The sequence below is a fragment of the Myxocyprinus asiaticus genome, chromosome 31 (genome assembly GCF_019703515.2).
Source record: "Myxocyprinus asiaticus isolate MX2 ecotype Aquarium Trade chromosome 31, UBuf_Myxa_2, whole genome shotgun sequence".
NCBI lineage: Eukaryota > Metazoa > Chordata > Actinopteri > Cypriniformes > Catostomidae > Myxocyprinus > Myxocyprinus asiaticus.
Genome location: NC_059374.1, coordinates 35,808,853 through 35,834,517, shown reverse-complemented (window position 1 = coordinate 35,834,517; position 25,665 = coordinate 35,808,853). Strand labels below are relative to the sequence as shown.

Genomic DNA, 25,665 nt, shown 5'->3' with positions numbered 1-25,665 from the left:
GCTCAGAAGTCAAGGTATAAGAGGGCAATTCTGACCTTTTGACCTCTGGGCCCAGATAATCCCATGCTTCGACCCTCCAGGCCCTATACATAACGCAATAATGTTAGATTCAGACCTATATTCACACACACACACACACAGGCATGACTGCACTAGCTTTATCAGGACTAACCTTCTCTCCTCGGATCCCTGGAAATCCTTGTATTCCCTGAAAGTATTTTTTTTTTTTTTTAAACATTGTTAAAGGGTAGTTGAAATTTCAAGCAGTGAAAGCAGTGTTCTACAGTGCGACAGGCATCTATATGCATCTTTAAGTGAACTTAAAAGACAAATTAGTACCTAAAATATACACGTTCTCATCCTTTATATAAAATGTTCTAAAATTTTTTTATCCTGAATAAAAAAAAGTTAATGTTCTGTTGTCAATGGTTTCAAAAAGACAGAAGAGATATAAAAACATTTAGTAACATACTGTTGCACCTCTAGGCCCCTCTGGTCCAAGTGGTCCCAGTAACCCTGGCATCCCTGGCAGACCCTACAGATATACAGTATAACCAATCATAAAGCTGGGTCAAAAAATTGGGGCACATTATGCGGTTTCTTGTGTTTATGGAGGAAACCATACAATTGCATACAATTTAGCAATCTTAACAAGACAGAGAAGCAGTTACACACATAACAGAACAAAATAGATCGAATAATGATTGATAAAATAATAAATAAAGCATTTTTCCACACGTTCAAGCTGCATTTATTAGCTTGATTTTCATCACTCTGTCTCTTACTTTCTCTCCTTTTCTACCAGGAAGACCAGGAAGTCCATTCACTGCATTGCTGGGTGGGAAGTAATAGGTATCTCCCTAAAAACGAAAATAATTTATTGTCATCGTTATATTATCATTTACATTAGCACAATTCCACATTTCACATTATTTACTCTCTGAGAGACTTGAAGGATTTAAATGTAGGCCTGTATGTAAACTTTAAATATTTACTATGATTTATTATATGAATTGTGACTACTGTGACAGCCTAGAGCTTCTTAAAATTTCTTAAATGTCTGTATACTTATTCTTAAATAAAACATACCTTATGTCCTTGGATGCCTGGAAATCCCTGAAATAAGAACAAAGAAAGTTGTGTTGAGGTTTCAGAGTTTCAAAATGATCAAAATCTTACATTCTTAAAATAAAAATAAAAAAATGTTTATGATGTTTGATGTTTTTCATCAAACTAATTTACAATGTCAACATGTTCAGCAAAATTTCAATGATATTTAGCATTGTAACTTCATTAATCATCATTAATAACATAATTAACTGGCTCTATAACTCTCCTCTCTCTCCACTAATAGCTGGTGTGTGGTGAGCGTACTGGCGCACTTTGGCTGCCGTCACATCATCCAGGTGGATGCTGCACACTGTTGTTGGTTGAGGAGAGTCCCTGTTTACTGTGTGAAGCGCTTTGAGTATAGTGTCAGAAAAGCACTATATAAATATAACGTTCATTCTTTCATTCATTCATACATTCATTCAATCATTCATTCATTATCTCTATGCTCCTGTTTAGCCTTTGAAGCTTTAAAATGTCTTAAATTTTTTGCCCTTTAACTGGGGTTTGGTTTATTGTTGACAGGCTATGAATACATTATTGTAGTCACACAGACAAATAACAAAACTATTTGTAACATTCTCTGAGTTGAGTCTCTAAATCTGTGGATTTCTGTCAAGTCACTTTTATTTTGAAATTGCCTTGCCTTTTTTTGATTGTTTCCTGTTCCTGTTTCATGTGCATGCCTTAAAAATTCAAATCAGTCTTATGCCAAATTTCTTTGTGATTTTTGTAAAGTCTTATTCACTTAAATTAGCCTTGGTGAGTTTCGTGTCCTTATATTCTTCTTACCATTTTAAAAACCATTTTGTTACATATTTTCCAAAATAAAGCACTGCAATTGAAATGGTTGCAAATGAGTCACCAAAGTAGACTTTTTTTTTATATTATTAAATTTTCTATATCTATTGACATGTTAAATATCAACATTTTATTTATTGACTATATATGCTTTACTGATATTCATAACTCACCCGTGGGCCAGGATGCCCTCTCAGTCCTATAATGCCTGGTGTACCGGGTTCACCCTGGAAGAAAATAAAACAAAAAACAAGTCATTAATGACAAGGTAATATTTACTGCCTTAAATATCTCAGTGTGCAGCTGTGTGGGGCATTACATTTAAATGAAAACACCTTAAACACAAGTCTAGTATGTATATCAGAGTCCTGTTTGTGTTATTATGTGAGCAGGAAGTAAAGTATATTGTCTCTGTTTATGAACAAAATAAAGAGGCAAGTGATAGGGCTAAAAAATAAAAAAAAAACGTAATATGATTATTTTGAAAAACTGCTGCGAATGCGATCTAAACTGCAATATGATTAACATAAAAAAAGAACACAGTGTAAGTGATTCCTTTTAACTAAAATTAAACCATGTTTTCCCCATGCCCTACTGCCAAAATAAATTCTGTTCTAGAAAGGGTATTCTTACTCGAATAAAAAAAAAATAAAAAAAATAAAAAAAAAGAACCAAATTCATTATTTTTTTAAACCCAGGCAACTTTCATATTATATTATTGAAATATAATAATAAATATAAGTTATTAAGTTAAACCATCAAGCCTTTATTTTGGCGGAAACTTTTATTTTGTCTGGGAAGTTTCTGTTTCTGTTTCTAGTTGAGTTGATAACAGCTTTTTAATGCAGTGAAATGCTCTCAACTTCTGTCCACAAAAACCCGGTGTCATGGGGTTATTTTAGATTTGTATAGAAAATTGTAGCAGCCAAACATATGTGAAATTATGCAAATGTGCACTGAAAGTGAATATGGAGCACTTTAAATATTAGCACAACAAAACCAAAACTGTCACTCAGGAAACCAGATAGATAAAATTTGCATATCGAGCACAGAACTGCTCTGAAAACACTAAAAACACTGAAAATCATGAGCCTCATGGAGTATGTGTAATACACTGACCCCGTTTACATGTATTTAGGAAAGCATTACACACTACAGACAAAACCAATCTGCGGACATAAGCACAGCACAGCGGCATTGCGTTTAGACTATTTATTTATCTAATTAACTCACAGCCCTCACGGTTGGATAATCGCACTGGGCCATCTCGTGATTTCGATTTTATTTCGATAATAAAAGCAATCCTTTCCAATTAAATCTAACCAGCCACAACTGTGACAAGTGATAGGAAATTCTGTCGATTGCTCTATTTCTGTTTCTGTTTCTATTACGTCGATTTCTTTTTCTTGTGGCATTGTTCTGGGTAGCCCCACCGACTGTAAAATCACATTGGTCCAAAATCCTACTCGTCATAACTGTACTTTAAACATAAAAAAATCTTCTGATTGGCTGTTATTAGGTAACACTGCACAGCAGTTTCATGTTCGGTGTGGACAGACATATTGTTTTTCACTTGAAACTTTTAAATTTGTGCCTGGTTTAGACACAGTGTAATACTAATAAAGAATTGGGTCTATACTTCCTCTTCATTACCTTTGTGCCATTGCATCCTGGTAAACCAGGAGGCCCCCTAGGTCCCATTTTCCCAGGGAACCCCTGAAAGAGGAAAACATAATGTTCACACTTTACTTTAGTGGGATGATCACCATGCAAGAACATCTCTTTAATACTTTTGACCAGCACTTTTCAGAGAGGATGCAGTTTATTATTGCAATACAAGCTGTTTGCAGTGTTTCAAGCAGAAAGCTCCTAAGTGTAAAATGATCTAAAAACTTACAGGAAGCCCTGGTGTGCCCAAGAATCCTGCATTCCCTGGAGCTCCCTAATGGTGAGAACAAGAGAGAAAGATACGGTAGTATTCAATTATACTGCGAGGGTCATTAGGAACATACATTTAAACACACATACACACTCCATACCCTGGAACCTTTGGGTCCGGGGATGCCTGGAATTCCCATATTTCCCTGTATGGAGAAAAAAAATAAAAAAAATAAAGCATCATTACTAAACAATGTGCTGTGCAACAATTGATTCATTCCAAGTTGTTGGAAGCTAAGAATATAAATCTGGAAAATCTCAAGAAAGTTATTTTTGATTATTGAATATATTGTATTAACATGAAGCACATTTACTCTCAAAGACATTTTAATGAATATTGAGAAAATTCTATAGTGTTTTTCTAAAAGCATGATTAAGATGTTTTGATATTTTAATATGGTTCTCTATTTGAGTAAAATAGTCACGTGTAACACACTTTTGGACCATGGTCTCCAGGAGGACCCTCATTTCCTTGAAACCCTGGCCTTCCTTGTACACCATTTAAGCCAGGAAACCCAGGCTCACCCTGAGAGACAGAGAGAGCAGTGATAGCTTTTTTCAGCAGGTGTAATTCAGAAAACTGCTAGATAAAACACAACAATAAGACAAAGACATTCAATGATTTTGACAAATTGGATTCCAGACAATGGTATTTTCATGACAATCACAGATAATTTTCCTTGTTAAAGGTGCACTCAGTTTTGAAACATATGTATAAAATCATGAATACTGACACAAGATGAAGACTGTAGTCATATCTGTAACCTTATAAAAGCTGTTTAAATCTACATGGAGAGGGTCCACACAATGGGGGCTGCCATGTTAGGATCACATGACCGGCCAAACACTACTTGCTTAATCTCAGTAACTGTCCTGTTATTGGACACTTTCACACATAGATTAAACTAATCACGTCTGACTGTGAATAGTGCATTTATACAATGGCATCTGTAACTGAAAACTATTTATTTTGAATGATGATGCATCAAAGCTGCTAGTTGTCACTGTATGTCCAAAGGAAACTAACAAAAAAGTTACTGAGTGCAGCTTTAATGACTGTACAAAAGACAGCAACGTGTCCTACTCTGCCACATCCTACTATACTCAATAATACTTTAGGTTGTTGTGCTGGCACCTAGTGGAGTGGATGCAGCCGAAGATTGTTTAGCCCAAGTGTGCTTCTCATTTCTGAATTTCTCACTCTTAGGAAATGAGGAAAGGGTGGAAGGAAAGGAAAAAAGGACAGAGGAATCGAAGCAAGACGGTTGTATTAAATGAATTGTCCAGCTCACTCAAGCGTCACTTCAAAGCGTTGTCTCTACGTAGCTGCAGTACCTCGGTGCACTTGCCATTATGTTATTGAAACTTTATTAATATATTCATAATAAATCCAAATAATTCAAGCTGCACTGTTTAAGTATGTGACAATTATGGTTTTGCAAAGGTGATACATGAATTAAAACTATTGTGTCAGATGTGAAGGGGGCAGAGAATTAATATGCGCTTTAGGTGATCAAAATAAAAGACTTCTGCATAGGATGCACCAGTGCTTCCTTGATAAGCTTCCTCCGTCCTCGATTCTCACCTCCTCGCAGTGCATTTGGAGAATTGATACGTGATGGCGGACTTTGATCGGTTTCTGGATCACAGGCTCGAGGACAGAGGAGTGAGGAAACAAGGATGCACATTTTAAGAAATGAGAAGTACCCCAAGACAGACCACTTTTATTAAATTGAATGGGAGAGTTTGGAATGCCCAATATGGCAGGAGTACAAAATGAAGTCCCGCCTTACAGGTAAAAGAGCCAATCACCTTTTAGATACAGACCTTGCCTGTCAGTCAACTCGAGAACGTGCATAGGCATTAGTTTTTAATCAATTTAAAATATGTTCTTTGATTGTAATCTTGACCAACCGTTTTGGAGATTTCTCCATATAAGAAGATAGGAGCTGTACTTTTATTCTGCTTGTATCCCCAGAAAATAGCTGCCTGGGAGCGTTCCAAAGATGGCGGCTGAGTGGACTCACTTGCCTTGAAAGGGACTTTGCCTCAACACAGCTCTCATGAAAGCACCATGATGTGAATCTCAATACTATTTATTTCTTTCTGCTTAAAAGTTTTGCACCTAGCAAAAAAATTAAATAAAATGTATTTATACAGTTCTATGTTGTGTAAATAACAAACTTAAAGATTGCATGAAATGGCTTGAAGAGTGAAGTTTTCTTCCCTATTCTGGCATTTTTCCAATTGAAAATGGAAGTTTGGATGGGACATATTGAAGGGCTTGTCCTTTTTTGTTATTTGTTTGTTTGTTTTAATAGCCAATAGGCTTTAGTTTCGTAATAGTAACAAATGATGATATGCTACTTGCTAGTCTGTTTTAGGGGGAGGGAATTTCTCATTCTAAAGAGCATTTAATTGGACAAACATCTATGTAGTGCATGAGTCATCAATATTTTTGCTCCATTGTACTGGAAGAGAAAAACTATCAATGTTAAATTGCCTATATCTGCTAAAAGGGAAATGTTGTCAATATTTGCATATACAGTAGATCAGTAGTTTTCCACCAGGGGGGTCGGGACCCACTAGGGGGCCTCAGCACACTTCCAGGGGGGCCTCAAGATCTTTTACAATTCTTTAAAATATGATAGATTATTATAATTTTTTTATATAATTATTATAATTCAACTTACTGAAAATGCTAAAAATGTAATAACTCCCTTCAACAGCTTACTTTCTATGAAGAATATATAGTTCTAGACATCTCTGGAATCACAAGTTTTAAGGAAATACTGTATCTTATAATGGATATATCTTATAATATAAATATCTAATAGCTTACATGGGGGGCCGTTGAATATTATATCTGACAATGGGGGGGCCTTGGAGTCAAAAAGGTTGAGAGCCACCGCAGTAGATGACCTTAAAGCAAACACACATGGACTAAAAGCGACAAAACTGTAATTTTCAATTCCGAAATGCTTGCAACAGTTTACATAAAACGTACAGAAACATAGTAGAAAAGTTTCACAATAGAAAGTATTCTAACGCATTCATAGCCCATGAAGTCAGAGCAGGCTGAACTAGTGCACTTTGAAGGACGTTTTAGATTTGATGCTGATTTTCAAGATTATTTGCAAATATCCATCAACAACAGAGACCTGTACGGTTTAAAACTGTTTCAGAGGAAGGTTAGCCAAAAGCTTCATGGACTTTATCAAATCCCATATAATTGCATGAGGAAAACAGCCTTTATTGGAATTTACATACCATGATAGGTATGCAAAACACATACGTATGTATAGAGAGAACTCTCACACACATACACATAGAGAGGAGCAGATGCGTGACTATTGTTGGTAAGTGTTCTGAATCTTCAGGCAACAATAGTGTAGCGTAGTTAATCAGATATGGACACCTGGGTGTCCAATAGATCCACATCTGTCATCACCTAGCAACTATCACAATGCCACCCACCACCACAAAATACAATTTTTTTTTCTCTATTGAACCCAATGACCCAAACTTCAGAATTCTTGATGTCATGACAACCACAACCAGGGACTAAAAACTAAATGTTTTTCATTCCGGTTCTTTCTGAGCAAAAACTGTATTTTTTCGTTCCGGTTCAGAAGTCTCCTTTCCAAAATAACGTTTTATAACCTTAATTCAGTGAAGACTTGGAAACAACTGAGAAATGTTCTTTTTACCTCTAATAAATTTTTCCTTGTATCTGCATTATCCGTACATGTATATGTAGTAATTATTCATGATTGATAAAAAGGTCTTCATTCACAGAATGCAACATCCACAATGGGCAATTATGCAATGAAATGTGTGATGCAGCAGTTTCCTTCACGATTAAAGCACGTTTAATTTATTCAGGCAACATGAAGTGGTGTAGTTCCAAAAATGTATTGTGATAAACCCTTTGGCCTTTGGTTTCATGAAAAAATTATTGGAACAAAATTAACCAGTTACCAGCATTTAAAAATAAAGTTTTCACTCTGGAACAATTGAAAATCACTTTGTTCCGGTTTTCGGTTACGTTCTGCTAAAAAATTGCGTTCGTTTTTGGTTTTCGTTTTTGTTTCTTGAACCGTTTTTAGTCCCTGACCACAACCAATCTTAAAAATGTTGTGTGTTGTACAACAAGAGCTATGCACAATTCAGACACATTAATCTGGCCTGGTCAGGTGGGTATTCAAAAGTTTTTTTTATTAATTGGCACCACCACAAGAAAATGCTAAATGTTATTTTTAGTAACGTATTTTAAATGGGTCAAAAACAATTCAATGTATTTGAATATTTCTTTTAACATTTTTCTTTTCTTTTTTTTTTTTCAGAAAACACAATTAGCTACAAATAATTTATCAGATTTTTAATTTGGAAAAATAGCTGTTTTTTTATTGTGTTTAGTAGATCATTCCACTGTTGTGTGGCAACTATGGAAAGCTGTGCACCGGAAACCTTGACCAGAAGGGGACAGTACTTGCATCTGCTATTTATGAGGACATATCTTTAACTTGAAGAAACCTAGAACAGATTATCTCTCACTAGCTCTGCTGGTTTACCACACAGTAAGGATGGATGCAAGCAATCACAAAGAAATGTACTTTGTGATATAATACGATGTGGTAATTGTGTGTGTATGTGCTTAAGTAGAAGAGGTTTGTGTATGAAAATGTTTATGGATACACTATGTGTGTGTGTGTGTGTGTGTGTGTGAGCGGGTTTAGGTGGTTTACGAGGAATTTTTTTTAGGTTACAAACTGGTAATTACAAGGGTATTATGGTATAAATGTGGTTTATGAGGACATTTCTAGTGTCCCCATAATTCAAATCACTTAAAAATCATACTAAATGATGTTTTATTGAAAATGTAAAAATGCAGAAAGTTTTTTGTGAGGGTTAGGTTTAGGGGAAGGGTTAGGGTTAGGGGATAGAATCTATAGTTTGTACAGTATAAAAATCATTATGTCTATGGAGAGTCCTCATAATGATAGCTGCACCAACATGTGTGCGTGCGTGTGTGTGGGTGGGTGTGTATGTGTGTGCATATTCTATTACCATATCGCCTTTGGTTCCTTGACAGTCGCTCTGGGATTTTCCACTGAAAACACACCCCTGAGAAAAAACAACCAAAACAGCACCATAACTATATGATACAGTCTAATAAATGAGAACAAACACTACACATACTCAACTTAAAAGGGCAGTTCACTCCAAAATTGTATCATCATCACACACTCTCATGTCATTCCAAACTATATGACTTTATTTGCATCTTTTTGTTCTTTTTTTCCCTTTAAATGAAAGTGAATGATGACTGAGGCTGTCATTTTGCCTTTTATTCCACAGATGAAAGAAAGTTGTCCAGGTTTGGAACCACATGATGGTGAGTAAGTGATGACAGAATTTTCAGTTTGGGATGAACTATACCTTAAAGCATGATATCATGACATCATATACACTTTAACTTTTCAATTAAATAAAATACTTTGTCTTTAACAGACACAATAACATTTATAGGCATTCTCACGCATGCTTTTCAAACTTATTTTAGAAGAAACCGACAAGAAATTAGGGCAATGTTATCAATCAAACTTGGCTGTTGGGATGCAGTCACAGTTATTATACTTTTGATAAAACATCTTATTTTTAGGATTTCCAGTTTAATTGACTGTAGGCACGAGATGTGCCCAAGCAGACACCCACAATTTGAATAGAATCATCTAATAAAGAAATGCATAAAACACAAAGCTTAAAAGAAATGCCAGAGAGTTTCACTGGCTCTCTGCTTGAACATGCATTGTTACGGATGATTTCCCAAATTAAAAGATATGACAATGAAAAGCATGTGTTCATTGACTCACGTCTCACTGATCATCAAATTCAAATAATTTGAATTGGAAATCAATGCTGAACAGTAGATGTTCTTCTGGAATGAGGGTGGACCTGTTGTATCTCACGTACCCTTGAACTCAGTAAGACAAAACAAGCCTCCTGATGATCTTGTTGTTGGGTCACCCCTTGTTTCTCAGTGTACTGTAACTGAATGCGACTGTCTGGCATTGAGTGTGTGTGTGTCTGTGTAGCACTGATGAATAGGTGTATACGGATATAGTACGATCAGATATGATAGACAATCTGTACACACAGGTTGTTTGGGTTTCACCATGCATGTAACAGTAACAGATAAGAGATAGACATACACAAACACACGTTTACCTAGCTATCTAAATTGGGACATACCTTCTATTGTTTCGAAATAAAGCTAATTATACTTAATATAGACTTCTATTGTTTTTATATAATGCTAATTATACTTAGTATAGACTAATCCTAACCCTAAAAAACATCCTGCATTTTTAGAATAATAATTCTAAAAGAAAACAGAAGCCTACTTGCTTTATTTATGAATTGATTTTCCGATTAAGGATGTCCCCAAATGTCTTCGGAGGTTTTGTCAGATTTAAGTCATTTCTGGGAACTATTTTTTTCCCCAAACAATAGCAAAATACTGTATGTACAGTACCAGTCAGAGACACAAGCTGCCATGCACACACATTAACGCTCTCACATGCCCAGATTGGAAAATGCAATAAACAGGGATGTGCAGCTTCAACAGAGCAAGAATGTAGAACAGTTTGGAATCAATTTCAGTTAATTTGTACATGTGATGCGTAATTATATGTGATTTATATGTATTTTTGTGTGTGTGCATGTGTATTTATGAGTGCATGCATAGGCCTGTATTGTATGAACTTTGTGTGTGTGTGTGTGTGTGTGTGTGTGTGTGTGTGTGTGTGTGTGTGTGTGTGTGTGTGTGTGTGTGTGTGTGTGTGTGTGAGTGTTTGTGTCTGTATGTGTATATGAACATCTTATCAGTCATGATGGATCTGTAGTCACTGTGCTGTATAGGACTCCTGAAGCAGATTCCATAGCACAGATACCAAGATAACAGACCAGAATCAGATACAGACCTGCACTTGCCTGCAGAGAGAGAGAGAAGGTACAAATGATGGAGGACAGAAGAGCCAGAAGAGGAAGACTTTTCATTGTCATCACTAACAGTATGCAAATTATACAGCTACTTTTAGGGGGGTCAACTTGAATTAAAAGTAATTTTGTAAATTTGTAAAAGTCATTGTTGGTACACCTCACACAACCCATTCTTTTGGCGCCTCCTGCACAGTTGACCAAACAATTACTATCCTAACGATTTTTAAACAAACACTAATTCACAAAGAATGAATTATGCTTTGTAAAAGGGCTGTTCATTTCCAAGGGCTGTCTGCGCTGGTTTAGCATCAATTCACTAAAGGAATTATACTGATCCAGCAACGGCACAAACTGTGCTAAACGCAATTTGCACACACCATTCCGATTTGCGGGCCGATTCTAAACGGAGGATGCAATAGACCACCGTGATCTGGCACACTCTGCCCACACTGTACAGCATCACTCCACTACAATACTGTAGATCCAGACACCTAAATCATCTCTTTAACATGCCAAAAGTGCACTTGACTACACAGCACATCTGGATATATGCCCAGTTATAACACTCTTCTCCACCTTTTAACATTTATAGATTACTGTTGCCATGATTAACATAAAATGTACACAAACATCTCTTTTATATAAAATTCAGTTGACCACCTGCTTTCCTTTCCTGGTAATAGCGTGATGTTGATCGTGCATGGCAAATTTTCGTTTTGTGAAATAAAGTGCAATCTACACTCACTGAGCACTTTATTAGGAACACCTGTACTCCTACTTATTAATGCGATTATCTAATCAGCCAATCATGTAGCAGCAGTGCAATCCATATAATCATGCTTATAGGGGTCAGGAGCTTCAGTTAATGTTCACATCAACCATCAGAATGGGGGAAAAATGTGATCTCAGTGATTTCGACCGTGGCATGATTAGCCAGTCAATATATACACACTACGGAGCATTCATTAGACACCTACATAAAAAAATGGAGAACACAGCATCCAGGACATGTAGTGACTATTGTATATAGTAAACGCATTTTGCAATTCCTGTAAAAAAAAAAAAAAAAAAATTTATAGTAATCACAACTTAGTACAGTTACAGTAATATATTGTATACTGTAAGTACTGCATGTAAAAATACAGTTGTCCAACTGCAAAAGCCCAAAGAACAAAGAAAATTCTAAATGAAAAGCACATTACAGTACACACAAAAATGTTGTGCAACTGCAACATCAAAGTCAATGAGAGATTAATTCTGCCTCACCATCACGTCTTTGTGCTTCCTGTATTTTGTACAATTGGTCTGATCACATCATTAGAAACAAGTGTGAACAACTTTGAGTCATTGTGTGTAAACGATGACAACTGTGTTGTAGTTGTGTTTAACTTTTGCCGCCCGTTTTTACCATTTTGCAACACAAGTGCATCACAGTGCGAAATGTGTTTTAGTGAATGATAATGTGTTTAGAGTTTTGCAAAAAGAGTGGATGAGATTTACAAATGGTGTCTAACTACCTGAACTTGTTTAAGGTTTAGGTCACTGAGCATTTGGTTCAGAGAATGGGGTTTAATGTTTTAGCAATTCAGAAAAACTGTAACATAAATTTTACTTTGGATTGTCACCTCTCTGGACTCCATAACCATAAGCTCTGCTGACAGTGCAGATAAGATATGTAATGTCACAGACACACTATAAACAGGCCCACAGAGACACATGTAATGAAATACCGAGAGATCTAAAGATCATTGAGAATGGCCCTGCTGAGTCCTGATGCACATATGCTGAGGGCTTCAGGAAGCTTCAAAGGGCCCTGCAGAATGAGTTTGTGTGCACTGGCAGATGCACTGCCTCTATGCAGGTGTGCTCAGGTTCGGTCACGTTCTGACAGGTAAAGAGAGAGCACACACAGCAACATATTCAAAATATTTGTACGAAACGTGTCTCAGATTAAATATTCATCAATCATTCCTAAAATCATTTTCTGTGTCGAGATCAATCCCACCAATATGATTCCATAAGAGAAGAGAAGAGAAGAGAAGAGAAGAGAAGAGAAGAGAAGAGAAGAGAAGAGTGTTTAATAAAATGGAAGAATGGAATGAAAATTAGACTGAAAGAAGTGTAAAATGTGAGCATGGCAGAATGCTCATGTTGGATTATAATTAGTTGAACCAAGCCAAGACTAAGAGCAGTCTAGTGATGAATAGAAAATATTCATAAACAGCCTCTAGTCACTCTGCCCACAAAACAGGCTCAGACTGACACTTCACATTTACACATGAACACACTAAGAGAGGCAGACTTTGAGATAGAGTGTTATCAGTAGGCTCTTGTTTTGGCACCTATCCGATACCTGTCTTATATAATCAAGCTAATGTTCGTCTGGTTGCGAAAGGCCTGTAGTCATAATCTAAATGTCTTGTCGCATCAACATAAAATTCCTAAAATTCACAGTCAGTCTAAGTAAAACTACTTTGTATTTACATGCCCATGGAAGCTCCTTTGGCTGGAGACTGACAGTAATACAAACAATTACACAAAGGAAAACCATCAGGAAAAATTCTAAATAAACGTACCATTTATAGAATTTTAACACACCCAAATGACAATAGCCATTTCATCCTGTTCATCTATTGAACTTGCTATAGTTTACTTCCAGGTTGCTTCTTCATCAAATAGCAATGTCAGATCACTGAATCAAGAGTGCCACCTTGAGTAAAAAATAGCATGTACAGTGCTGTGAAAAAGTATTTGGCCCCATCCTGATAACTTCTTTTTTTGTGTATATCTCATACTAAATTGTTTCAAAAATTCTAACATAAAACAAAGGCAATCTGAGTAAACACAAAATACAGTTTTTAAATTATAATGTTATTTATTGAAGCAAAAAAGTTATCCAATACCAACTGTGCCTGTGTGAAAAAGTATTTGCCCCGTTAGTTCCTAAATCCACAAATCTATGAAACTGCATTCATAATGGGGTTCAGCTGGACTAGACACACCCAGAACTGATTACTGCCAGCCCTGTTTAATCAATTTAACACCTAAATAGAACTTTTTAGCAGCATGAAGTTGGCTAAAAGGTCTCACCCAGGTCTCACACTATGCCAAGGTCAAAAGAAATTCCAGAAGTGATGAGAAAAAAGGTGATTGAAATACATCAGTCTGGGAAGGGTTACAAAGCTATTTCAAAGGCTCTGGGATTCCAAAGAACCACAGTAAGAGCCATTATTCCAAATGGAGAAAACCTGGCACAGTAGTGAACCTTCCCAGAAGTGGCCGGCCTTCCAAAACTCCTCCAAGAGCACAGTGACGACTCATCCAGGATGTCACAAAAAAGCCACAGACAACATCCAAGGAACTGCAAGCCTCTCTCGCATCAATAAAGGTCACTGTTCATAACTCCACTATCAGAATGAAACTGGGCAAAAATGCCATCCATGGAAAAGTTGTGAGGCAAAAACCACTGCTAACCCAGAAGAACATTAAGGCTCATTTGAATTTTGCCAAAACACACCTTGATGATCCTCAAAGCTTTAGGGAGAATGTTCTGTAGACTTATGAGCCAAAAATGGAACTGTTTGGAAGACAGGGTTCCTGTAAATCAAACACAGAATTCCACAAAAAGAACATCATACCTACGGTCAAGCATAGTGGTGGTATTGTGATGGTGTGGGGATACTATACTGCTTCAGGGCCAGGGAGACATGCAATAATTGAGGGAAACATGAATTCTGCTCTCTGCCAGAAAATCCTAAAGGAGAACATCCACAGTCCATGAATTGAAGCTCTAGAACAACTGGATTATGCAGCAAGACAATGATCCAAAGTATAGGAGTAAGTCCACCTCTGAACGGCTCAAAAGTATTTTGGAGTGGCCTAGTCAAAGTCCTGACTTGAACCCAATTAAGATGCTGTGGCAGGAGCTTAAACGGGGTGTTTTGAAGGGAGGACCCAAATGCAGATAGCAACAATAACTATGTTTCCATCCAAGGATTTTTTGCGAAAAAGGTTTTAGCGCATCAAAATAAAGCTGATGGAAATGCAAATTATCGCAAAAATTTCACAAGTGTCAACATAATATTTTTCCGTTTAACTCTAGCGCATAAACTCTATGTCGATACTTCATTAGATACTTTGTTAGCCCCAATCGTTAGCCTGTATCAATCATGACGATGGTATACATCCTTGAAAGCCAATTTATTGTACGTGATTGATTGATCTTAACGGCATACCTACACAGATCTGATGCTGAAAACATGACACTTCCAGGAGTGCCAACAAAAATATCTCGTATCATGCACATCAACAAGTGCATGGAGAACAAATTAATGGACACTGTTTGCGATTTATTTAATCCATCCGTTTATTTATTAAAATTGCTTTTCCACACCATTCAAAATAATAGATGGCAGTCATAGAATTAGTCCACAATACAAAAAACATATCATTTCTGTGCACAAAGATGTTTTAAATTAAAAATAAATAGGCCTACACAATACTAGGAGGAAAGCATCAGTGTGCTTTTTTGGAACACTAACATATTCTGTAAAATTATTGCTTCGCTTACTTTTGAAAACATGCCGGCAAAATTCCATGTAGGCTATTAAATAAAATAAATTAGCCTACCAAATGAATAAAGCATTAAATAAAATAATTAATTATTTTAGACCTATATATGCCTTTTCTTTACACAAACTTAAATTAGCCTTACCCTGTTCTGTAGATGAAAAGAGCTAAATGACATTCTCAGAATGTTCTACACTTTTTTCAAGACTATAAACTATCAGAACTATTTGTCCAATGCTGAGTTCACTTTCAGAAAACTAACTTGTAAATATTTTAAATCTAACCCTCTTTACCTTGGTTCGCATTTGCTGAGCTTCTTCAAAAAATGAAACTTCCATTATGACGCTAAAATTAATTTTAGATGACAATCAAGTTCAGTTGGTCATTAAAAGTTGCTGGACAAATATGCAGGACATAATGCAGTTGTGATGGCGATGCTTTAGATTAGATGATTGTTCAAAATAGCCTATTGAAAATCAGGAATCATATGTAAACCCTGATATTACACTGCATCTATTTTTCTTTAATAGCTGTGCACACAGCATATACACATGGATGGTCTTTATACCAAGACCAAAAGTTTCGCCCACTACTTGGTGCAGGTTGCCAGATTGAACAGCCATGACGATTCCCTTTCGGGTCAGAACCAGTAGCAACCTACGTTAGGCACAGTATCAGGACCAATATCAGAAGGGCAACAGCTCCCTTTTGATTGCAATTCCATCTTCTTATATCATTTATTTGTGAAATTAAAATGAGAGTAAGCTGTCTAATTTCAGTGAATTGTCTCAATACTCTCCCCATTTTCGGAGGAAAAAAATTGGGGACATCTGGGAGGCGAAAGGTACAATTAGTGATAAACACACATTTCTGTATGGAAACGGCTTAAGGGCAGATTTCTTTTGCGATAAACCAAAACTGTGTTTTTTAGACATAACGTCAACACGCACACCATTTTTATCGATAAAAGTTCATTTGAATGGAAACAGGCAGAAGAAGGCAAATTTCCCAAACTTTTCTTTATGCATTTTGACTTTGTCGATAACAAAATAGCACGAAAAGGGGATGTAAACTAGGCTAATGACCTTTTATTTAAATAAAAAAACAAACATAACCAAAAATTCCCACAATGGAGAAAAAGGAAAAACAAAACCAAATTAAAACTTGAACCAACAGGGAAGGTAGACAGAAGACACAAGCACTCAACTACAGAAGAGAACAAAACAATCCAGCCAAGGACAGCTACACAAGGAGCTAACATAGGGAGAGAAATAAAACAGGTTAACAAGGGACAGGTGAAACAAATGAACTAATAATGAGCAGACAAGGAGGCAGGGTATAATGCAAGACTGAGACACGTTACAATATGGAAACTAAAAAAAACGCGCTCTCACAGACACAAATACACAAATGACATGAGCGCATATCACCAGAGACTACAAGGCAACATGCGCTCATGCCAAACAACAGACGAGATGGGAAATTTGTGCCAGCACAACATGACAACGGATCACGACCCAGGCGCGCAGCGCAAAGCGAGCGCAACGTGAAGTGTGCCTGAGGTCACAAGAGACAGACACAAACAATTGTCACGAGTGCATGCCGCAAGGATGACATAAGAGCAATGCACTCATGCCAATAAACAAGACAAGAGAATGCAGGACAATGCCAAAAACGCGAGCCATGCATTCTCACACAGACTAGACAAGACACTCAACATGAGTGTCAGAGCTTAGCCACAAAGACAACAAAAACACAACCAACAAAAGTGGCTGAACCCTGACAGTCCCACGAGGGAGACATCAAACACAAGAAAAGACAAACAGAACAGGCACTAATACAGAACAGAACAAACAGAAAGTAGGGATGGGAGGGAGGGGGACCAGGACGGAGCCAGCGGGACAGACAAGGGAGGAGTCAGCAGGACAAACCAGGGCGGAGCTGGCAGAACCAACCAAGGGTGAGAGGGAGGGGAAAAACAGGATGGAGGATCCAGACCAGGGACAGAGTCAGGTGGCCAAGGTGGATGTTTCTGGAGAGGGTCAGAGTCCAGCGGCCAGGGAGGAGGCTTCAACAGGGCTGTCAGGACTGACACAATAAGCAGGCAGGCAGGGTAATGGCCGCTGGGGAGAGTTCAGGAGCACCACAGGGAACTGGACAGGCTCATTGACAGCCTCAGGAAACTGGAGAGACTCATGATCACAGAGAGCTGGACAGGCTCGTCGATGGCCACAGGGAACAGGACAAGCTCGTCGACGGCCACTGGGAACTGGACAGGCTCGTTGACGGCCACTGGGAACTGGACAGACTCGGTGACCACAGGGAACTGGACAGGCTGAGCAGCAACCGCCATGGTTGTGAATGCTGGCAGGACCTGGGAAACGGCCTCCATGGCTGGGAATGCTGGCAGTGGCAGGGGAACGACCTCCGTGGCCATGAGCACTGGCAGTGACTGGGGAATGGCCTCATTGCCTGGGAACACTGGCAGTGACAGGGGACTGGCCTCCGTGGCTGTGAGCACAGGCAGTGGCAAGGGAATGGCCTCCATGGCTGGGAGCGTTAGCAGCGACTGGGGAGCGGTCTCCGTGGCCGGAAAAGCTGGGAGTGGCAGGGGAATGGCCTCTGTAACCGGAAGTGCTGGCAGCGGCAGGGGAACAACCTCCATGGCCGTGAGCACTGGCAGTGACTGGGGAACGGCTTCCATGTCCAGGAACTCTGGCAGCAACAGGGGACCGGCCTCCGTGGCCGGGAGCACTATCAGGGACTGGGGAGCGGCCTCTCTGGCCAGGAACATTGGCAGAGACAGGGGACAGGCCTCCGTGGCCGGGAGCGCTGGCAGCGGCAGGAGAACAGCAGCGAGAATGGCCGCCGCCTCCTAGCGGTCAGCTGCGGGAATGGCCGCTGCCTCCTGATGGTCGCAGCGGGAACGGTCACCGCCTCCTGGCGGTCTCAGCGGGAACGGTCGCCACCTCCTGGCGGTCGGCAGTGGGAATGAGTGGGGAGGCTGCAGCTGACCTGTTCTTCCTCCTCCTCCGTTTAGGAGGACTGGGGATTGGGCATGTTGAAGGTGGGAAGATGATATTGTCTGCCTGGGGAAACCCCTCCTGGGATGGACTCCCTGCACTCAAAGAGATGGTCAACAAAGTCCAAAAAGCCCAAATGCCCCAGCTTCTCCATCTTCCCCCAACTGAGAGACAGATCGAGGCAGATGTTATAAACCTCCTTAAGATTAGTCTCATCGCATTCCAGCTCGTCCACTGCAATCAAAAAATCACATGCAAAGTCCCTCATGTCAGTTCCCCTCTGATGAACATTGCAAAGGTGGATGAGCTGAATCATGCACTGATGGATGTAAAAGTCAGTGAGGGGAGATGGAAAAAGGAAGATGCCCATTGTGCCTCTGCTGGGTCCAGAACTGGCTGGATTGTTCTGTCTTCGAAATGGGGTGTTTGAAGGGAGGACCCAAAAGCAGATAGCAACAATGAGCTTTTATTTAAATAAAAAGAAAACAAACATAACCAAAAATTCCCACAATGGAGAAAAAGGAAAATCCTATATCAGCATTGTGAAAGTCTGATCTCCAGTTATCAGAAGCATTTGGTTGCAGTTGTTGCTGCTAAAGGTGGCACAACCAGCTATTAAGTTTAATGGGGCAGATCGTTTTTCACATGGGTGGTATAGGTGTTGGATAACTTTTTTGCTTCAATAAAAAATATATATATTTGAAAACTGTATTTTGTGTTTACTCAGGTTGCTTTAGTTTTATGTTATATCTTGTTTGAAGATCTAAAACAATTTAGTATGAAAAATACACAAAAATAGAAGAAATCAACTATACTTTTTCACAGCACTGTATAATATGCATACGTACATGGGATACTGATAATTCACCATCACTGCGCAGAAGATCAACATGATATAGTAGTCATTTATATGAATATAATTTGAATATAGTACTAATTTTTCTTGTAATATTCAAAGAAATAGATATCCTGTGATAGAAAACGTATATACAGTACTGTAGATATGAAATCGTAAAAATAATGTATTTAAGGAAGCACAAATATTAGTGCTGTCAGATGATTACAATTTGTAATCGTATTAATCGTATCATTTTTGTAATTGATCGCAATTAATCGCAGATTTGGAAGTGCTGAAATTTGACACTATATATAGTTTGTTACCTGTCAAAATGCATTTATTTTCATCTTAGGAAAGAAAACAAAACAATATGTAACAATATAATGCTAACATTTTCCAATCAAAGCCTTCCACAGTATAAAGATAGAAATGCACTAAAATAGCATCAATTCAGGTAACATTTAATGTTTCCCAAAGTCTAAGTGGGAGTTTGACTAATTGAAAGAACTAGTTTCCCCATAGGTTGCATTTTCAGTGCAAAGTGCATTAAATCTTTTAAACTCTCATCCCCCACAATATTAATCACCCGGCTATCCACTTTCCTATTTGCATCAATGGCAGCGTCAAACACAGCTTTGAACTCCACATGAAAAGTGCTTGCACACAAAAACATCTCATTCTGTGTTTTGATGATAGTTGAGGCTTGATGTTCTTCTTTGTTGATTAAAATGTGCCTTACATAGGTTGAAAAATACTTTCTTTTTATCACAAGTCCCATCTGGGCTTGTTTTGTACATCAAATAGCATTCAGAGGTCCTTTCTCCATTGTTTTATCACTGACAGACACAAGAGGATGTGTGTGTTGTGAACTTTTTTAATTAATCGCATTTGTTAACACATTAATTCTGACAGCTCAAACAAATATATATTGCGACACTATAAAATATCTCAGGTCTTTAGTAACCCTATACACTTTTGGTAAATAAGCAGTTAGAAAAAATATAGTGTGATTTATATGAATATAGTCTTAATGTATTATTCAATTTTCTTGTAATAATCAAAGAAATTGATATACTGTGATAGTAAATGTATTTAGACATGAAATAATCATAAATATTTAATTTATGGAAGCACAAATATATATTGCGACACTATTACATATCTCGGGTCACTAGCGACTCTATACAATTTTAGTAATCAAGTGGTAAGAAATGTTTTTTGTTTTGTTTTTTGTTTTTGCAATTCTGACCTTTTTTATTGATGCAATTTTCAAAAGAGAAAGGTTTGAGAATACTATAGAGGTTGGGGCATAACTCCAAAAAATGGATGAGGCACGGGGGTGGAATGAGGTCCCATGTCACTAAAGACCCGAAGTCTGCACTAAAGAGTTAAGGTCAAATAGTGAAAATAGAAAATTTCCCTGATATTATAAATACATTTTTGGGCAGTCTAGCAGTTATCCATCATAAATGGGCAATTGAGTATCTAGACTGGGGAAAATTCAGTGTGCAACTACAGTATCATAGCCTTATTGGTCAACTGTGACTGTGTATCAACACACTAATGCCAATTTCCATTAATGTTACCCATGCAACACTAGTTACTAGTAACACAGACTCAAAAATGGCCCCATGTCATCAGCTCAGGAACTTTTAGTGAAGTCTATCACCCTCCAACACACATGCAGACATCATACATTCACACATAGACTCCCATTCAAAATCAGCATTCTACACATCTTCCCAACATCCATCTAACTACACGCACATCACTGCCAATGACCATCAGCTCTGACTTCCTGTGGCTTGGAATGACTGAGCTCAGTCAGACCCTTTGATAGGTCAAACACGCAGAAAGATAAACGTGGCGGGGTCCACACAGCCTCTGTAAATCCCACGGGGGGCGACAATGGGTCCTACAGGCTTTGTGTGAATAGATGGACTCTGAATTAACAGTCAGGCTGGACAATGAGCTGAATCCAGGGACTAAAAACACACAGGTCACAGTCGGGATATAGGATTAAGGTTTAGCAGAGGAGGGTAGATGAGAGGAGAAGCTTCTTGTATTTCCATCTTTATCTCTTCTATGATATCTTCACCCTCAGTGTGGCTGCAGAGGTTGTTTCCTTCATAACATTCCTGCCATTTTATTTCCCATATTTTCATCCCAGCACAGAAAATTTCAAACACACATACTGCTCTCTGTTGCTCAAAAACATTACTTGGAAATTATGTTTTGACAAACTGAGAGACAACATAATTGACATAACATGCAAATCCCTCTAAACCTCATGCAACACAAACATGAAAAAAGAACTTGAAAGATTTACAGCTCTCACTTTAGGTAAGGGTGATTTCATCCTAAAGCATGTGGGACCAAAGTCTCTTTTACAAAAAATTAAGAGTTCTGACAAACTTGCCGCAAATTTCCCACTTATTATTTTCATATGCAAATGACCTTGCAATTCGCCGCAAATGTTTGCCAAAAGTTTGCAGCTTTTCACCGGTAGTGGTGAACCTGTAGCAAACCTTTGGCGACAATAAAGAGTTTTCCGCAAAGCTCATTTTCATGTGAAAATAATGAGTGGCAAATTTGCGGCAAGTTTGCCAGAACTCATGATTTTTGTAAAGGCTGTTTGACATCAAAGTTTGGTTCATTTAGTTGGTGTGGAAAAAAGGGACTTGTAAAAGTGGTCTGGGGTATGCTTAATGTGAACAATGTGATGTTAAGAATGCAATCCATTGTAAATAATGGAAGTGAGTGGCCATTTATGATGTAATTGCATCTTTGTATGCTCCTTGTCACTCCTAATACACTCAAAAAAAGTTTTCTTTTAACTTGATTCAGAGTTTGAAAAGATTTTTCTTAACTTAAAATTACTATGTAATCTCAACACAAACACTTTGTGTAGCAAGAACCTAGTTGAACTGGGTAAACTCAACAAAATTAGATGTGTTAATGTAACTCAAATAAATCTCTTTAATTTATTTTTGTTCTAACTAGTGAAAGTGAATAATAGCATGCTAAATAAATGCTGCTTGGAAGCATTACAGAGTGTAGTTTAGTAACAATGCTATGGTTAGCACAGTATTTTCAACAAATGGAGCAATCAATTTCATGTGCTACATCTACCTGACCTCATCGTTAGCTCAAGCTCCACTCCTCACCATAATTGTAACCCCAAAACCTCCAACATAACAGAAACTCTTCTAAATCTCAACATAACAAAACATTAAACACTAACAAGTATCCCCCCTTTATATTCATCTTGCACAAAAACACATAAAATAACACATAATTTTAAAGCATCCTCGGAAATGGAAATCCCCTGCCCATTTTCATATATATATATATATATATATATATATATATATATATATATATATATATATATATATATATATATATATATTTTTTTTTTTTTTTTTTTTTTTTTTTTTTGCATAGTATAATTAATTTCTCTTTGCTGCTTAGGGAGTGGGGCAAAACTGTACTTGGTTTCTGACCAAGCGATAAAGTGTGAAAACAGCCTAAATTAATTGAAGATATTCCAAAGATGGATGGATCAAAAATGGAAAGAAACAGACAAAGATAGTATGCAAAAGTGCATCTGTGTGGCCAAGGGCGTGAAAGAGAGGGAGACAGAGGTGTGTGTGGATAAGGGGCAGAAGAAACAAGATATAAAACTATACCTCTGATAGTGACAAAGAGAGATGTTTGACATAGAATACTGACCACACACTCACATTCACACAACATGCACATAAGTCCTACAAATACCCCAGCACATTCACATGCATGTGAATTTGCATACATGTTTTAGGACCAGAAGAGAAATGTTAAAATCAATTTTATTCAACAGCTATTTGCATACCAAATGTGTGCAAGAGCTGCAGACATAATGGCTAACTGCCAACAAACACTGAAAGAAGGAAGATATTGTAATATGTGGTATTTCCCAGCTGTGCAATTTAAAGGAATATTCAGAGTTTAATACAAGTTAAGCTCAATTGACAGCATTTGTGCCATAATGTTGACTACCCTAAAAAATGATTTAGACTCATCCCTCCTTTACTTACAAAAAAAAAAAAAAAAAAAATTAAGGTTACAGTGAGGCCCTTACAATGGGAGTGAATGTGGCCACTTTTTGGAGGGTAAAAAGGCAGAAATGTGAAGCTTAGAATTTTAAAAAAGCACTTACATTCATTCTTTGGTTAAAACTCATGTGTTATTTGTGCTGTAAATTTGTCATTTTAGGGTTTTAGGATTTGTAAACATTACATCATCATGGCAACTAAGTTGTAAAATTGGTTATAACTTTACACAGAAAAGGTAAATAAAGCAATTTTATCACACTAAAATCATGTTAACACACATATTGTTTTTGTCTCATGGCTATACTTTTTAAACCTTGAGTATTTTAAATGTTTATGGATTGGCCCCCATTCACTTCCAATTGTAAGTGCCTTGCTGGAACCCAAATTTTTGCTTTTTTTAAAGAAAAGAAGGGGCAAGTCAAAATAAATTTTTGTAGTAGTCAATATAATGCCACAAATGCTGTCGTGAAAATGTCCAGTTTTCTAAACATGTGTAGAACATTATTTAAAAGGTTGCAAAGCATTCCTGAAAATGTGAAAACTTCCTGAAAATGCAATAAAAAATAAAGAAATCTAGTTTAAAAGACAATGTTGCACTAAGAACGTTTTCTCCTAACATTGCAAGAACGTTTATCGAACAATAATAACCTCATAAGAATGTTCCATTAACATTATTTAACCATTTGTTCCAAACATTTGCATTACGTAAGCCAAAGCTTTCAGGACGTTCCCTGTTAGGTGGGTTGATATAGGCTTGCCTACATACCATTATACTGTGATTACCATATTCAAGTACCATGGTATTTACATGGTTCTCCAGAAAACATCCCCAAAAAAATTGTTAGTACCATGGTACTTTTTGGAATGTTTTTATTGAACAGGAGCTGCAATAATGATCAATAATGGAACATTTTTGCCCTGTTTATCCATACTGTCCTCAGACACCGAGAGCAAAAGCGCAACCTTTGAGCCATTTCTTAGCCAAACATTCAGTTATTGTGAAAAAAAGATTAGAACTGTAATGATGTGTAATGACTGGTGATGTGTGGAACCAAAACACTACCCATGGAGTTGAAATTTATTGGAGCTGTGCTGTACTTGAACTCCCCTCTTCAACATAATGATAACCCCCAAAACTCCAACATAACAGAAACTCTTCTAAATCTCAACATACAAAACATTAAACACTAACAAGCATCCCCCCTTTATATTCATCTTGCATAAAAACACATACAATAACACTTAATTTTAACATTTACTCCCTATTGAGTCCCATGCAAAAGCATACTGGTAACTGGAAATCACCTGCACATTTTCATCAATGCTACACTAACACCACAAAAGTATTCATGTAGTGCCAACCTCAATTGATTAAGTAAACTAAGTAAACACATTTAAATGGATGGAACGCAACGACATCAAGTTGTGACGAAATGTTCTAGATTTGTGTTGCTTTAGTTCATTTGAATTAAGTGATGTGAGGTAATTAAGTGATGTAACCAACACACTACCCATCAAGTTGAAACTGATTGGAGCTCCGACGTCATAATTAGCGCCCCTACTGTAGGCTACATGAGTGTAGTAAAACTACAGATGTCAAGAAGAGTATAGTGATTTAAACAAAAGTAGTCCCACTGTTTTATTTGCAATACAAGCACATAGTTTCCTATAATATTTTCATGCGAAACTTTACCATATCTGCTAAATATATTGCTGCATCCCTGTTCCTTGCTGTCGTGCAGCAACTTTTAAAACTAATAAAGTCCACTAGTTGAATAATGAATACAATAATTATCCTCTCCGCGACATTTGAAATGGAATTAATTGCAGTATGCTGTATAGGCTACTCCTGATTCTTAATATATATATATATATATATATATATATATATATATATATATATATATATATATATATATATATATATATATATATATATACTATTTATTTATTTATTTATTTTTTACCTAGACACAATCTTTTATTATACTCACCCCATCAGTTCTTGCCGGTGTAAGAAGTCCGAGCAACAACATTCCGAAAATCGCTCGCGACAGTAAACCACGATCCATTTTCACATCGATAAGGGACCCTCACGCAATTCTCACTGTTCAACTCGGGAACGTCGGTCCGATCTCTCAAGATCGCACGTTATTTGCTCGTCCTGTACGGAAGGGCAAGATCTCCAAATCTTCCTCCGGCACCACCTGCAGCGACCATCTCAGAAATAAAGTTTAAACATATGCGCAAAATACAAGTGTATTCTGATTTGATCAAAAGGCGT

The 25,665-nt window shown here is 37.4% G+C and overlaps 1 protein-coding gene across 1 annotated transcript; it reads right to left on the bottom strand.

The window, feature by feature from the left end:
- Positions 1-2: 2 nt before the first annotated feature.
- Positions 3-25,665, bottom strand: LOC127422173 (collagen alpha-1(IV) chain-like). The gene is made up of 12 exons (XM_051665510.1): positions 25,376-25,665; positions 8,920-8,976; positions 4,286-4,375; positions 3,951-3,995; positions 3,809-3,853; positions 3,565-3,627; positions 2,085-2,138; positions 1,090-1,116; positions 786-860; positions 473-535; positions 173-208; positions 3-83 (listed from the first exon to the last, which is right to left on the bottom strand). Exons 1-12 carry the CDS (start codon positions 25,451-25,453, stop codon positions 3-5), a joined length of 714 nt encoding a protein of 237 aa, XP_051521470.1. The 5' UTR covers positions 25,454-25,665.